This window comes from Sorex araneus, chromosome 4, assembly GCF_027595985.1.
Source record: "Sorex araneus isolate mSorAra2 chromosome 4, mSorAra2.pri, whole genome shotgun sequence".
Lineage (NCBI taxonomy): Eukaryota > Metazoa > Chordata > Mammalia > Eulipotyphla > Soricidae > Sorex > Sorex araneus.
In genome coordinates, this window is record NC_073305.1 from 66,543,149 (window position 1) to 66,556,766 (window position 13,618).

At 39.5% G+C, this 13,618-nt stretch overlaps 1 protein-coding gene and 1 non-coding gene across 2 annotated transcripts in view; one reads left to right on the forward strand and one right to left on the reverse strand.

Moving 5' to 3' along the window:
* TMF1 (TATA element modulatory factor 1) overlaps nt 1-13,618 on the reverse strand; it is a 34,321-nt gene that overhangs the window by 3,500 nt on the left and 17,203 nt on the right. Inside the window, exons 6-15 of the mRNA XM_004612786.3 lie at nt 13,191-13,333; nt 12,652-12,818; nt 11,965-12,121; nt 9,337-9,429; nt 8,181-8,337; nt 6,382-6,574; nt 5,057-5,126; nt 4,727-4,819; nt 3,399-3,500; nt 3,004-3,156 (exon numbers count right to left, since the gene is read on the reverse strand). Coding sequence (XP_004612843.2) covers nt 3,004-3,156; nt 3,399-3,500; nt 4,727-4,819; nt 5,057-5,126; nt 6,382-6,574; nt 8,181-8,337; nt 9,337-9,429; nt 11,965-12,121; nt 12,652-12,818; nt 13,191-13,333 — 1,328 coding nt within the window. The remainder of the gene's footprint in view (nt 1-3,003; nt 3,157-3,398; nt 3,501-4,726; nt 4,820-5,056; nt 5,127-6,381; nt 6,575-8,180; nt 8,338-9,336; nt 9,430-11,964; nt 12,122-12,651; nt 12,819-13,190; nt 13,334-13,618) is intronic.
* Nucleotides 12,914-13,044, forward strand: LOC129404682 (small nucleolar RNA SNORA2/SNORA34 family). The gene has a single exon (XR_008630051.1). It is a non-coding gene; the product is annotated as a small nucleolar RNA SNORA2/SNORA34 family (small nucleolar RNA).

Sequence of the window (13,618 nt, forward strand, 5' to 3'; positions counted from 1 at the left end):
ATATAATTATGAGTAAGTTCTTTCTTATGTACATAAGAAAATAATGGCAAAAGTGGGTTCCAATTATCCTCAGAGAAATACACCATTTGTAGGGTTTATTATGTAAGAGGGAAGAACTATAGCAAATCCAAGTATCTGTTTGAAAATACAGCTTTATGTTCTTCTCCAATTTAAGTAAATAGTCTGGGACCAGTTTCACCAAATGGGATAGATAGGTTTTATTCTCATGTGCCCAGTTATCTCTTTGGGGAACACAAAAGACAACTGAGGCTGTTACCATTACCAAAATAATATAGATTATTTCACTTTTTCCCTTTCTGGTTCCTGAGCCACACCCAGCTGTACTCAGGGCTTATTCCTGGCTCTGTGCACAAGATCAGTTCTGACGGGCTCTGCAGACCATATGTGGTGCTCGAGATCAAACTCAGGAAGTCTGCTTGCAAGGCAAGTACTTACTGTATTATCTCTCCAGTCTCAATATAGATTATTTTAAATTATGAACAGTGACTCCTTAGAGACTGAGAAGAGGCTCTTATGGTCCTGTCTCAGATCTTTGCCCTTTTCCTGATCAAAAAAGCAATCATTGGGCCAGAGTGATGGTACAGTGGTTAGGGCATTTGCCTTGCATGTGGCCAACTTGGGTTCAATCCCTGGCATCCCATAAGGTTCTCTGACCATTGCCAGGAATGATTCTTAAGTGAAGAACCAAGAGTCATCCGTGGGCATTGCCAGGTCACTGTCACTGTCATCCCGTTTTTCACTGATTTGCTCAAGTGGGCAACAGCAATGTCTCCATTGTGAGACTTGTTGTTACTGTTTTTGGTGTATCAAATACGCCATGGGTAGCTTGCCAGGCTCAGCCATGCGGACGGTGCGGGCGGGATATTCTCGGTAGCTTGTCCGGCTCTACGAGAGGGATGCAGGAATCGAACCCGGGTTGGCCGAGTGTAAGGCAAAAGTCCTTGTTATAAAAACAGGCTCTGATGATGATCAACCAAGTGACTGGTGTATTATGTGAATGGTGGAGTGTACGGATCATTTGATTACATCCTTTATTACCATGCACATGTGAAGCCTCATCTGCAAGAGACCCAAGTATTAATCATCCAGCATGTGGGGTCAATATGTGACAGCCTTGATCATATAGTTAAGCACAGTGTCCTGCCCAAGATGCATGCTGGTGACTGGGTGCTCTCTGCAAACATGCATGCTTACACTGTTGTTGCTGCTTCAACTCAGTGGATTCCAGAGCCCCACTGGCTACTACGTGATATCCAGACCAACATGCAACTCAGGCAGCAGACCCAAAACTGTGACCTGTCCTCCAAACAGAGAAGGACATCAGTACTCTGCTGTGTCCTGTGCGCAAGAAGGCAGGATGGAAATGGCTCCCAGGAGCCTGTGCTTCCAGGGCTCGATTCCTGTCTGCATGGAAGCCCCGTGCACTGCCAAGAGTAAGCCTCGCTGCACAGCCCAGTGTGAGCCCCAAATCAAACATAATGACAAAAAAAATATTATAGCATAAGATTATAAAAAATTTAATTAGACCTTAAGCACAAAATAGAGGTAAATATTGATATCAGATGATTCTGATCTATATTTCCCCCAATGCAAAGATATTGGGGGTGTTTTTGTGGGTTTTTTTTAGCCTACTATAGCAGACTGAAAAATCTAGCAAATTGGCTAGATTCCCTCCTAAGGGGAAGTTGAATGCTAATTCAAGCTTAATTAACCCAATTAAGGTTGGATTCAGATTTTGTTATTTTGGGGGATATGTTTATTTAAAACATTTTTGGTTTTTGGGACACACCTGGCAGCACTCAGGGACCTGACCTGGCTCTGTGCTCAGGAGACAATATGCAGTGCCAGGATTTGAACCAGTGCTGCATCCATAGCCACATGCTATATAAGCACCTAAATCTTTTGTACCATCCCACAAGCCCCACTGTAAGGATATCTTCTTTTCAAAAAATGTGGGGCTACCCCCAGCAGTGCTCAGGGTTTACTCCTGGCTCTATGCTCAGGGAACACTCCTGATGATGCTCAGTGAGCTTATATGCAGTGCTGGAGCTCGGACAAGGATCAGCTGTGTGCAAAGCAAGTGCCTGGTTCTCTCTCTCTGCAGGGATATCTTTAGTTGAATACTAGTCTACTACTTTGAACTAAAACCACGTAATGAAAACAGAATAAGTCTTAGCATGAAATAAGTTTTAATACTGAAAACAGGTAAACTTGTTTTAACATTTCCCACCACATATACAGAACAAGATGAGAGGAAGCTTCTTCCCCATTCCGGATTCTTTTTTATGTACAGGATGTTCATTCTAAGCTCTTTTCATCACCTTTTCTCAAACTCTCAAGATGAGATGGAGCAACTTCCCTAAGTGCTAAGGCTGGGAAGAATAAAATCAGCTAAGCTCAGCAATTTCCCTTTTTTTGTTATTGCTTGGAAAATATGCCTAGAAGAAGGTCTCTGCTTATATGAATAATCATATAAGCAGAGAGTCCTGCCTGAACAGGTTACAACTCATGAGGAGGCCAGATCCAGTCTGGCATTTTCTGTGATAAAGGAGGTAGGTCTAATCTGAGCCATCTGTTGGACTCTTGTGGCTTTTAACTTTGGCTAATCTATCTGCCTAAGCTTTATCATTAATGTTTGTGATACATTTTTGGGCTTTATATGCCTCTAATTCATTTTCTTTTTTTATTTTTTTTTTTTTTTTTTTTTCTTTTTGGGTCACACCTGGCGATGCACAGGGGTCACTCCTGGCTCTGCACTCAGGAATTACCCCTGGCCGTGCTCAGGGGACCATATGGGATGCTGGGATTTGAACCCGGGTCGGCCGCGTGCAAGGCAAACGCCCTACCCGCTGTGCTATCTCTCCAGCCCCTCATTTTCTTTTTTTAAAGAAATCGCTCAGAGTTAAAATGGAAATAAAGAATAAAACATTTTCCAGACTCAAAATTTCATTTACTTCTATAGCACATTTAACTTTCCAATACCTGCAAATGAGTAATTTCGCCTTCCCTGAGCTTTAGCTGAGACTGTAGATTTTCAATAATGCTTGATCCTGCCCCCATCCTTACAGCATCATAGAGATTGTTTCCATTTGCTGATACAGTCATTGATCCAAATGAGTGATCTTGAGTCTCATCCTAATTAAGAAAGCACAGATAATTTTTCAGTTACTATAGATTTTATTCCATTTTTAAGTACAAAGTGGTTCTATCAACGCTTACTTGAGTATCTATGACTTTCTCAAAGGGACATAATTTTCCTTGCTGCAACCAGCACTCTGGAAAGGCAAGATCATAGCGATAGCTGAACTGTTAACCACATATTCCCTTTATCGTGATCTGGTTTAAGAGCCAAGCATGTAGAAGAAATACAGTATCACCTGAGAGAGGAAAGATGTTTGCAGCCCCGCCATATCAACTCCACTTATGGAACTTGAGCGTGACATTGTAGGAGTGCTAGAAACAGAAAATGGTTTCCGTTCCTTTGGGTAGAAAAAAAATACTTAGTTACCTAAGGAGTATAATTTAAACAGAAAAAAGTGAGAAGCTTTTCTAGGATTAATAACAAAAGTACTTTCATTTCCCCATAAATTGTTACCAGTATGATTTCTGAAATCTTATAAAAGGCATTAACTTAGCAATTGAAAAGGTTGGTAGATATGGGCAAACATATCAGAACTTGTTTATATTACAACCACAACATTTGGTTAATTTTTATTTTTTATTTTATTTTTTTGGTTGATTTTTAAAAGCATGAGAATGCTTTGTTAAAATAGCACTGTAGCACTATCATCCTGTTGTCCACCGATTTGCTCAAGTGGGCACCAGTAACATCTCCATTGTGAGACTTACTGTTTCTGTTTTTGGCATATCGAATACTCCACGGGTAGCTTGCCAGGCTCTGCCATGCAGGCGCGATACTCTTAAACCCGAGTTGGCCACGTGCAAGGCAAACGCCCTACCCGCTGTGCTATCAATTAAATATTCTGCTTTAGTATAAAATTATCAATGAGTTATAAAAACCATGAGATTTCTCGTTAATCCTTTGCATTTTAATACCAAATAAATTCAAGAGGTGATTTTAATTTATATATAAGTAGTCTTAACATACCATGTTAACCACCAGGTACATTATAATCTTTTAGCATAGGAATTTTCTATAGAAAAATTAGTTTAAGTAGAAAAAAGTGAACAAATAACTTTTTATTTCTAAGGTCACTATAGGCCAAATGAGATCTATTAGTTTCAGTTCAGAAGTCATTTAAAACAAGAGCAAAATGAAGCCAGAGAAACAGTACAACAGAGAGGGCGCTCGCCTCTCATGCCCATCCCAGGTCAGTCCCAGCACATCTAGTCTCCTGAGCCGTGCTAGGCGTGACTCCTGAGCACAGAGCCGAAAGCAAGCCCCGAATGTTAGTCGTGCTCCCCACAACAAAAAAAAGTGAAAAACAAAAGGGATGGGTGGAGCCCGAGAGATTTATTCTGTAATTCAAATCCCAGAAATCACAGTCTCTTGGGAAAAATTCAAGTTTAGTATCTTGTCTGAGTAGGAGACTGATTACACTACTAAAACTCATCATTATTAATTTTAGGTAAAAGAAATGACATTTATAAAATATGGCCCAGATTACAAAACAATCAATGATTGATCATAACAGCTATTAAATGATAAAATCCCATCTCCCCAGAAAAAAAAAAATATCAGTACCTTTTCTTTCAAAGCTTCTTGAGTAAAAATTGCTTTTTTCCTTTCCTGTTCAACTTTCATTTTCTCCATTTCTAATTGACTATTCAACAGTGTCTAATGGAGAGAGATACAGTTAAATAATTTCTGTGATACTAATTCATGCCATCATAGTAAGTTGATTTCAAAATCAGGCACATAAAAAATACCCTCTTTTTTTGTTTTACTCTAAAAGACTACATTCCAAAAGTAGTTAACAACATCCACATCATCTTATCATCTCATTATTTCACTACCATCCCCCACCACTCTCTAATGGAAGCCTGAAAGGTGAGTAAGAAATGATAGAAATACCTTTTCTTTTCTTGTCTCTTCAAGCGTTCTTACGTATTCATCTTTTAAGTTTTCTAATTCAACTTGGTACCTATAGAGGGAGTTAAACAGAACAAAAATGATGATAATACAGATGATTAAAAACTCCCTACTTAATATTTTTTTCTTAGTAGAGTTAAAAACAAATTTTCTTGAGGTATTATGATTTACAAAGATATACATAACAGTTTCAAGCATACAATATTCCAATACCAATCCCTTCACCAGTGGCCATTTTCTTCTACCAATGTCCCCAGTTTCCCTTTCGGGCACTGTGGTTTATAATACTGTTACTGATAGGTTGCATGCATAACACTTGACCAACATCCAGCACCACCTCCTACTCCGGAGCGGCACTTCTGTCCACTATTGTGGCAGAAAACTCCAGTAATATACTTGGTGGCCATTTTCATTTCCATCTTGATAGCAGTAATTTTCCAACTACATATTTGAGATGATTTGATTTTAGTTAGAAATTAAACTACAAAGAGCACATGTCTAGTATGTTTGAGGTCCTGAACTCAATTCCTAGGATTATATGGTTCCCTAAGCACAGCTGGATGTGGCGCTAGTGATCCAAAAGCACCAGGAAATGTGGCCCTTATTTTTTAAAAAATGCACTTTGGGGCTGGAGAGCTAGAACAGCAGGTAGAGCACTTGCCTTGCACATGCGTGGCCCAAGTTAGATCCTAAGCACTGCATAAGGTCCCCTGAGCATCACTAGGAGTGATGCCTGAGCACAGAGCAAGTAAGCCTCGAGCACTGCTGGTGTGCCCACTCTGCCTGCCCCCAACCCCATCCAAAAAAAAAAAAAATCCCACTCTAATCACTCTTAATACAATTTCAGGTAGATGGACTATCATAGAGCTTCTAGCTTCCAAAGAACCCACGACATTTATTTAGAAGACTGAAAGATTATTAAAACTGATACTATATACAACAGAATTTGAAGATCTGAGGTGAGGTTCAATGAATCCTAGTGCTATTTGTGATATCATCTTGTTAGTAGTTTTTTAATTATTATTATTAATCACCTACAATTCTTTTGTTGTTGTTGTTATTGGGATTATGACCAGGAGCCACACCTGGTCATGTTCGGCCCATGGTGCAGGGATTGAACCCAGGCCAACAGCACGCAGGGCAAGCAGCCACCCTGCACTCACTCCAGCCCCACAAACAACTCTTCTTTTAAACACTAAGAGTAACCAGTGATCAGAGTTACAAAGCTAAAAGCCAACATATTTTTAATTGCTTTAAAATATCAGAAATCTCAAGAGTCACACTCAGGAGACATGCTCCATGCTCACCTATTATTTTCATCCTCCATTTTTCTTAGTCTATTTTTCTCTGATTCTAGCTGGGCCTGAAATCTACTGTTTTCCTGTCTTAAGAGAGAATTCTGTGACTCCATGGAAGACATCTGTGCTTTGTTGGCAAGGAGTTCTTCTGTAGCTGCACGTTCTCTTTCCACGGCTGCTGCCAACAAGGACTGGGATTCACCTGATTGCAGAATTAAAAGGGAAATCACATATCCATATAAAAGACCAAGACACCACATAGACTTTCTAGAACTTTTTGTTTGTTCTTCTTTTGGGGCCACACCTGGTGATGCTCAGGGATCATTCCTGGCATTGCAGTGCTCAGGAGACCATATGGGATGCCGGGGATTGAACCCAGGTTGGCCACATGCAAGGCAAACACCCATTTGCTGTATTATAGCCTGGCCCTAAAAGTTCTTCAAACTTTTAAAATGTTTTAAATAAACATTTAAAACTGGTTACTACTTACTGCCTAATATCCATAAACAAAATAATCAAAATTAATTCATATTATCATATTTATTCTCAAAAATTTTTTTCAGGTGGAGTGAAGGTCTTCCCAAATGGCACTCAGAAGGCCCACATGATCCTTCTAGCAATTTTCAGCCAAAAGTCGTTGTTCAAGGCTAAGGCCAGAGGATGTGGTGCTACTGCAGGTATCCCAGCAGCACTTGAGAGCCTACAGAGTCAGACCTGTAGTGCTTAGAGGCCTCCACAGGTGCATCTGGCAATGCCTGAGGGTCCATGTGATACCAGGCACCAGGGAAGGCCACATGTGTGCCTTATGATTTCTCTAGTCATTTTCAAATAAGTGAACTTAAAAATGTAGGCATCAGAGATACAGTGCAACAGGTAAGGTACTGGCCTTGCATGCCACCAAACCAGGTACGCTTTCTGGCACTCCATGGAAGCCTCACCAGGAGTGATTCATGAGCACAGAGCCAGGGATAACTTCTGAGCACCCCTGAACGTGACCCAAAAATGTTAAGAAAAAAAAAAGAGAGAGAGAAGTATCTAGCTAGATGATTAAAATCAAACACTAGAGTCCATGCCTGCAAAAACTAAATTCAAATAAAACACTGGAGTCCCTGGGAGTCCAGGACTCCAAACCCAGTCTGCTTTCATCGCTTTACTCACCACACTATGATGTTTCCAAATTAGAGTTAATGTGAAGCATAGAATGTATGAGTGATTTTTTTCATAAATTTGCTGATTCCAGTCAATCTGATACAAATATACAGCCTGTGTGTGTATATTAACATCAGGGGGGAAATTATTTTCTTTTTTTTTAAACAGCACCACAGGGCATCCTGTGGTTTTTCTATAAAGGGGCAGAATATGACATCTGTCTACCAGAATCTGAACTTGGTTATCTTTAGACTTCTCTCCTCTTGGAATTCTGCCACTCACTAGCATGATACTTTTCCTACACGATAGTGTAAGACAAAGTTGAACTTACCAGTGGACAAGGGAAAAACGGATGCAAGAATGACATATAAGGATTTTAGGCAGTTTCTGACAAAATGTAACAGAGAAAACAAACGGTGTGAAAATTCAAAAATATTAGAAATTGAATGTGAAAGAGAAGAGTTAAAAATCTTTAAGTCAGATTCAAAATATAACTACCCAGATCAAGTGAATTTCGATTTCATACTATAATCCTAGGAAAATGGAAGGGTTTATGTACTCAGCATACAAACCAATGTAGTAGAGCAGGGAACATGTGTGCAGACTTGAGTTCCATCCCTGGTGCCATACAATAGAAAAGAAACAACTAAAGTACTTACCCAACCTATCAGAAAGATTCTTCTCTAACTTCTCCCACGATGATGTCTGGGACCCGAGAGTTGCCTGCAAATTTTCTATTTGACGAAGCAACGGTCTTGTTGTTGATGAAACACTTTGACTCAGTTCTTGGTTTCGATTCTCTGCTTCTTGGAGTCTCTGAATCATGAAATTCTTAAGTCACTGCCACTGACAGTAATAAAAATACTGAAACACTATAGCAAACTAACTTTATGATAGATTCCTGGAAAAATTATTTTTCCAAGACAGAATTAAAAAATCATTTCCTAATGACTCAATCCGTAAAGGTGAATAAATACAATATCTAAGTAAGGGCTCATATATAAGATTTCTAAGATAAAGATGGTATTTGAGAACCACGAGGTACAAAGACTATCATCCAAACCTCCTGGTTAATGTCTCTTCACCAAACATTCATTATCCTTAAGATTTTCTACATTAAAATAATTTAAAAATATTACAGCACTGTTATTTATACAGTTACTCATAGTTGACTTCACATGTAGAATATTCTAACACCAATCCCACCACCAGTGTCAACTTCCCTTCACCAGTGTCCTCAGGTTTCCTCTCACCCAAAGCCTCATCCAAATACATTTTAGCACTTAAAAAAACAGAAAAATCTAAGTTATATTTTACCTTTTTTGCCTGAGCACTGTTCACTAATGTGGCAGTGGCATAACACCCGGGCAGACTCCGAAGAAGCCCGAGTTCTCTCTTGCACACCCATGTTATCTCTTTGTTTACCCTGACACTTCTCCAAGCAAATTTCTTTCAATGAAACTACTCTGCCTCACAAAACAAACAAACAAACAAACTGGCACATGATTATCCTTCCCACAGAAAACACTGGAATCAATCAGATTTTAAAATTACTATCCAAATATACAGCACTTACACATAAAATGTCAAGATAAAATATTTTCCATGAAACAAAATGAAGGATTTCCTTTCTTTAACTCCTTTATTTAATGGGCCCATTCTGATTTTATACACATAAGCCATAGAAAAAATGCAAATGAAAAGTATGAGTGAGATAATCTCAATTTCATGCACTTTACCTCAGCTAGTTATGTTTTTATTTTTTGGGGAGAAAAACAACCAACTTGGATTTATTCACAAAAACTACAACGATACCTGCTGGAGTTCACTGATCTCATGGCGTAAATAATCCTCTTTTCTGGCTGCTGTTTGTTCTGCACGCTGTAGCGCCAGCCTCAGGTCTCCCACCTGTATAAGGAGAATCAGTAAGTTGTCAAAAACAGTGTCAAGGGGCCAGAGTGATAGTATAGTGGGTAGGGCACTTGCCTTGCATGTGGCTGACCTGGATCCAATCCCTGACACCCTGTATGGTCCCCTGAGTGCTAAGCCAGGAGTAAGACTGAGCACAGCTGATTGTGGTCCAAAAGGAAAAAACAAAAATGTCAAAACAGCATCAAAACTTTCTGCTAATGGTTGGAACTAATGACAAATGTGTGTAGGGCTGAGAGTTGGTAAGATAAAGAGACTGGTATGGGAATAATAGCTGGGAATGATCACACTGGACAAGATCTGAGGGTTAAAAGTAGGTAAGGGATATTCTTTTTTTGTTTGTTTGTTTGTTTGTTTGCTTTTTGGGTCACACCCGGCGATGCACAGGGGTTACTCCTGGCTCATGCACTCAGGAATTACTCCTGGCAGTGCTCGGAGGACCCTATGGGATGCTGGAAATTGTTTTTTTTTTCTTTTTGGGTCACACCCAGCGATGCTCAGGGGTTACTCCTGGCTTTGCACTCAGGAATTGCTCCTGGCAGTGCTTGGGGGACCATATGGGATGCCGGGGATTGAACCCGGGTCGGCCTCGTGCAAGGCAAACGCCCTACCCACTGTGTTATCGCTTCAGCCCCGGAAAGGGATATTCTTTATTTTTTCTTTTTGGGTCACACCCAGCAATGCTCAGGGGTTACTCCTGGCAGTGCTCGGGGACCATATAGGATGCTGGAAATCGAACCCGGGTCGGCTGCATGTAAGGCAAACACCCTACCCGCTGTGCTATCGCTCCAGCCCCTAGGTAAAAGATATTCTTGATAACCTTTCAGTATCAATATTGTAAACCACAATGCCCAAAAGTGGAGGGAGAGAGAGGAAGAGAGGAAGACAAGGATATATGGAGAGAGAGGGACAGAGAGGGAGGGAGAGAGAGAAAATGAGAGAGAGAGGGATAGCGCTGGGGAGGGAGACAGAGGGAGAGAAAGAAGAAAGGGAGAGAGGCACACCTGCCAAAGAAACAAGCAGGGGCTGGAGCGATAGCACAGCGGGTAGGGCGTTTGCCTTGCACGCAGCTGACCTGGGTTCAAATCCCAGCATCTCAGCTGGGAGCCACATGGCTCCCGGGCTACCATATGGGAGCCACAGTTGGAGACTAGGGAGACAGCCAGTACACTGGGAGCCACCAAGGAAACAAGTTTGAAAGAGGCCAGTCAGAAAGAGAGAATCATCGGTCTACAGTATGAATGGTATAGAAGAGAACTTCTAACTCAACAATAAAGATAGCTCAATTAAAAACTACGAAATTATTTGAATAAAATTACCCAAAAGTGATATATATGACCAATAATCACATTTAAAAGACATTCACTATTAATCATGTAAGAAACCTTAGAATACTATATTCATATTATCCACTAAAAGGTTATGGTGGAAAAATTAAGCACACAATAAAAAATACTATCAAAGATACAGATAAATTAAAACAAACATATTTTAAAAGCTCTGTACCTTAAACAAATAAAAATTTAGAAGTTCCTCAAAAAGTAAAATAAAGGGTCACCAAGGGTATTTAGAGAATTTAAAATATGTACATAAAGAACTTATTAATAAAACACCACTTTAAAACATTTCAACTCAATGATAACTTTTAAAAACTTGTTTGTGAATACCTATGACTGTTATTCATAACCAAAAAAAGTAAAGATACCTCAAATATCCATCAACTGATAATTTCCGTAGAGCCTGACAAACCCTAGTGTTCTTTCGCTTAAGAGTACAGAGATTAAAAGCTCAGGAGTGGAAACAAGCTACCCAGGCCAGGTTTGATCACTAGCACCCCAAAGGGTTTCCCAAATCCACCAGGAGTGATACCAGTTACAAGTCAGGAGTAAACACTGAGCATCATTGTGGGTAGCCCCAAGACCAAAGTAAATAGAAGCTCAGGAGTTACATGAATTATCTTCAAATCACATGGAGGGTTTAATGTCTATCTGTAAGTGTAGCATTTCTCTGATAAGATGGTCCCTAAGATTTCAAACCTTTCTCAAATTTAAGTTTGAAACTCAGAAAACCGAAAATAAGCAATGCCTGCATATAAGCATCGCTTTAACAATAGCTAGAATAAACAAACAGTACTAAGTTTGGCATGATCTAGTACACTTAGAAAAGTGCCCAGGCCAGAGTGAGAGCATAGTGGGTAGGGTGCTTGCTTTGCACACAGCTATCCCAGATTCAATCCCTGGTACCATACACATATGTTCTCCAAACCCCACTAAGAGTGAATCCTGAGTGCAGAGTCAGGAATAGGCCCCAAGAATAGCTTGGTGTGTTTTCCAAAAACAAAATAGTAAGAAAAATGCCCAACAGGATTGTAAAATGAAAGATAATATCAAAATAATATCGAATGTCATTATAATACATATTCTACGAACACTGGTTCACTAGCTAACAGAGCCTACTTTGCACAAGTACGTACACAGGTCTGAAAGCCTGATTTAATCCATTACCACTGCTTACCTGGAGAGCTAATGTTTCCTGTTGCTGGCGGGCCTCTTCCTGGGCTTTCTCTAGTGCCGCAGAAAGTTGTTCTTTAGCTTTCATTTCACGACTCAGAGCAGCTTCTTGTGCCTCACTATCTTTTGCAGCATTAGCTTTGTGGAGATCAGTAAGTTCTCTTTAAAAATCAGATTGGTGATTTTGATTTAAAATAATGTAGTTAATTACATGCCCAAATTAATCAAGTCTACATTTATTTTTCCATGAGATATACATAATGAGGTAGAGGTCACGCAATAAACTGACTACAGAAAAAAAAAATCAAATTTTGCTGAACCTGCTTTAACAAGTTTATACACACAGAAGTTAAAGATGTAATTCGGGTGGGAGAACAGTACCGTCGGTAGGGAGTTTGCCTTGCACAGAGTCTGACCCAGGTTCAATTCCTGGCATCCCATATAGTTCCGGCCCTCCCCCCACCTCCCCGCCCCCGGAGTGACTCTTTAGTGCAGAGCCAGGAGTGAGCCATAAGCACCGCCATGTGTGGCTCAAAAACAAACAAACAAAATGTAGTTAATGTAGTTAGACCTTGAGAACCAATGGATAGAGCCCAAACTCCCATTCTCCAAGAAAAAAGTAGCACCAGGTTTCTTAACCATTATGGCTGATAACTGATTTTAAGTGGGCTATATTTGTTCATTTTCTTACTTGTAAGCATTATCAAGAGCAGCCTGAACACTTCGGTTCTTTTCTTCAAGTTCATCCATATCTACTTGAATTCGGCCAAGATCCTTCTCTTGGCGTTCTACCAGGGAATTTAGTTTTTTAATATTTTCTCTATGTTGTTTCTCAACTTCTTCTTTGCCATCAAGAACCTATATTAGTAAAGCAGATAAAAAAATTTTCAACAAAGAACACAATAACAAATAACTATTCCTGGGATATCAAGTATAATAAATAAAAAATATCTTTTGCTCTAAATCAAGGTCTGTAGTTTTCTGAAGGTTTTTCAAGAAGGAGCCTAAAAATATCCTTCCATTGGTGGGTTGACCATTTCAGAATTTTGAAATGTAATGGTCAGTTAATTAGAAAAAAATAATTAAAAAAGTCTAAATCCGTACTTTACTGAAAAACTATTTCATGTGATATAGCCCAGTGGATCATCCCAAATGTTTTATAAACCACAGCCATATGTTCACATAGGAAATAAGAATAACATATTTATGTAAAGAATGGCGAAGATTTACCTGTTTTAAATGTTGCAACTCTTCTTCTAGCTCTTTAACTTTCTTGTTCAGCTTTGTAATAACATTCTCATTTTCTTTGTCCTTAGCTCTTAGTTTCTTAATGATGTTAGAATTATGCAGTTGCTGTTTGGAAAGCTTTTCTCCTGGCAATGGAAAAAAATGTATAAATTCAAATAACAATGAATAACAAATAACTCTTCTTCTGAGTCTAAAAATTGTATCTTTTAGAGCAATGAAGTGATAGTTACAGAATAATTTTTAAAGTATTACCATTCGAGATGGTTGTGGGTCATACCCTGCTGTGCTCAGGAATCATTCAAGGGGCTGTAATTGGTGTCAGGGATCAAATCTGGGTCAGTCAGGTATAAGGCAAGTGCGGTAACTCCTGTACCCCTCCGGCCTCCAAAATAACAGTACCTTAACTGTTA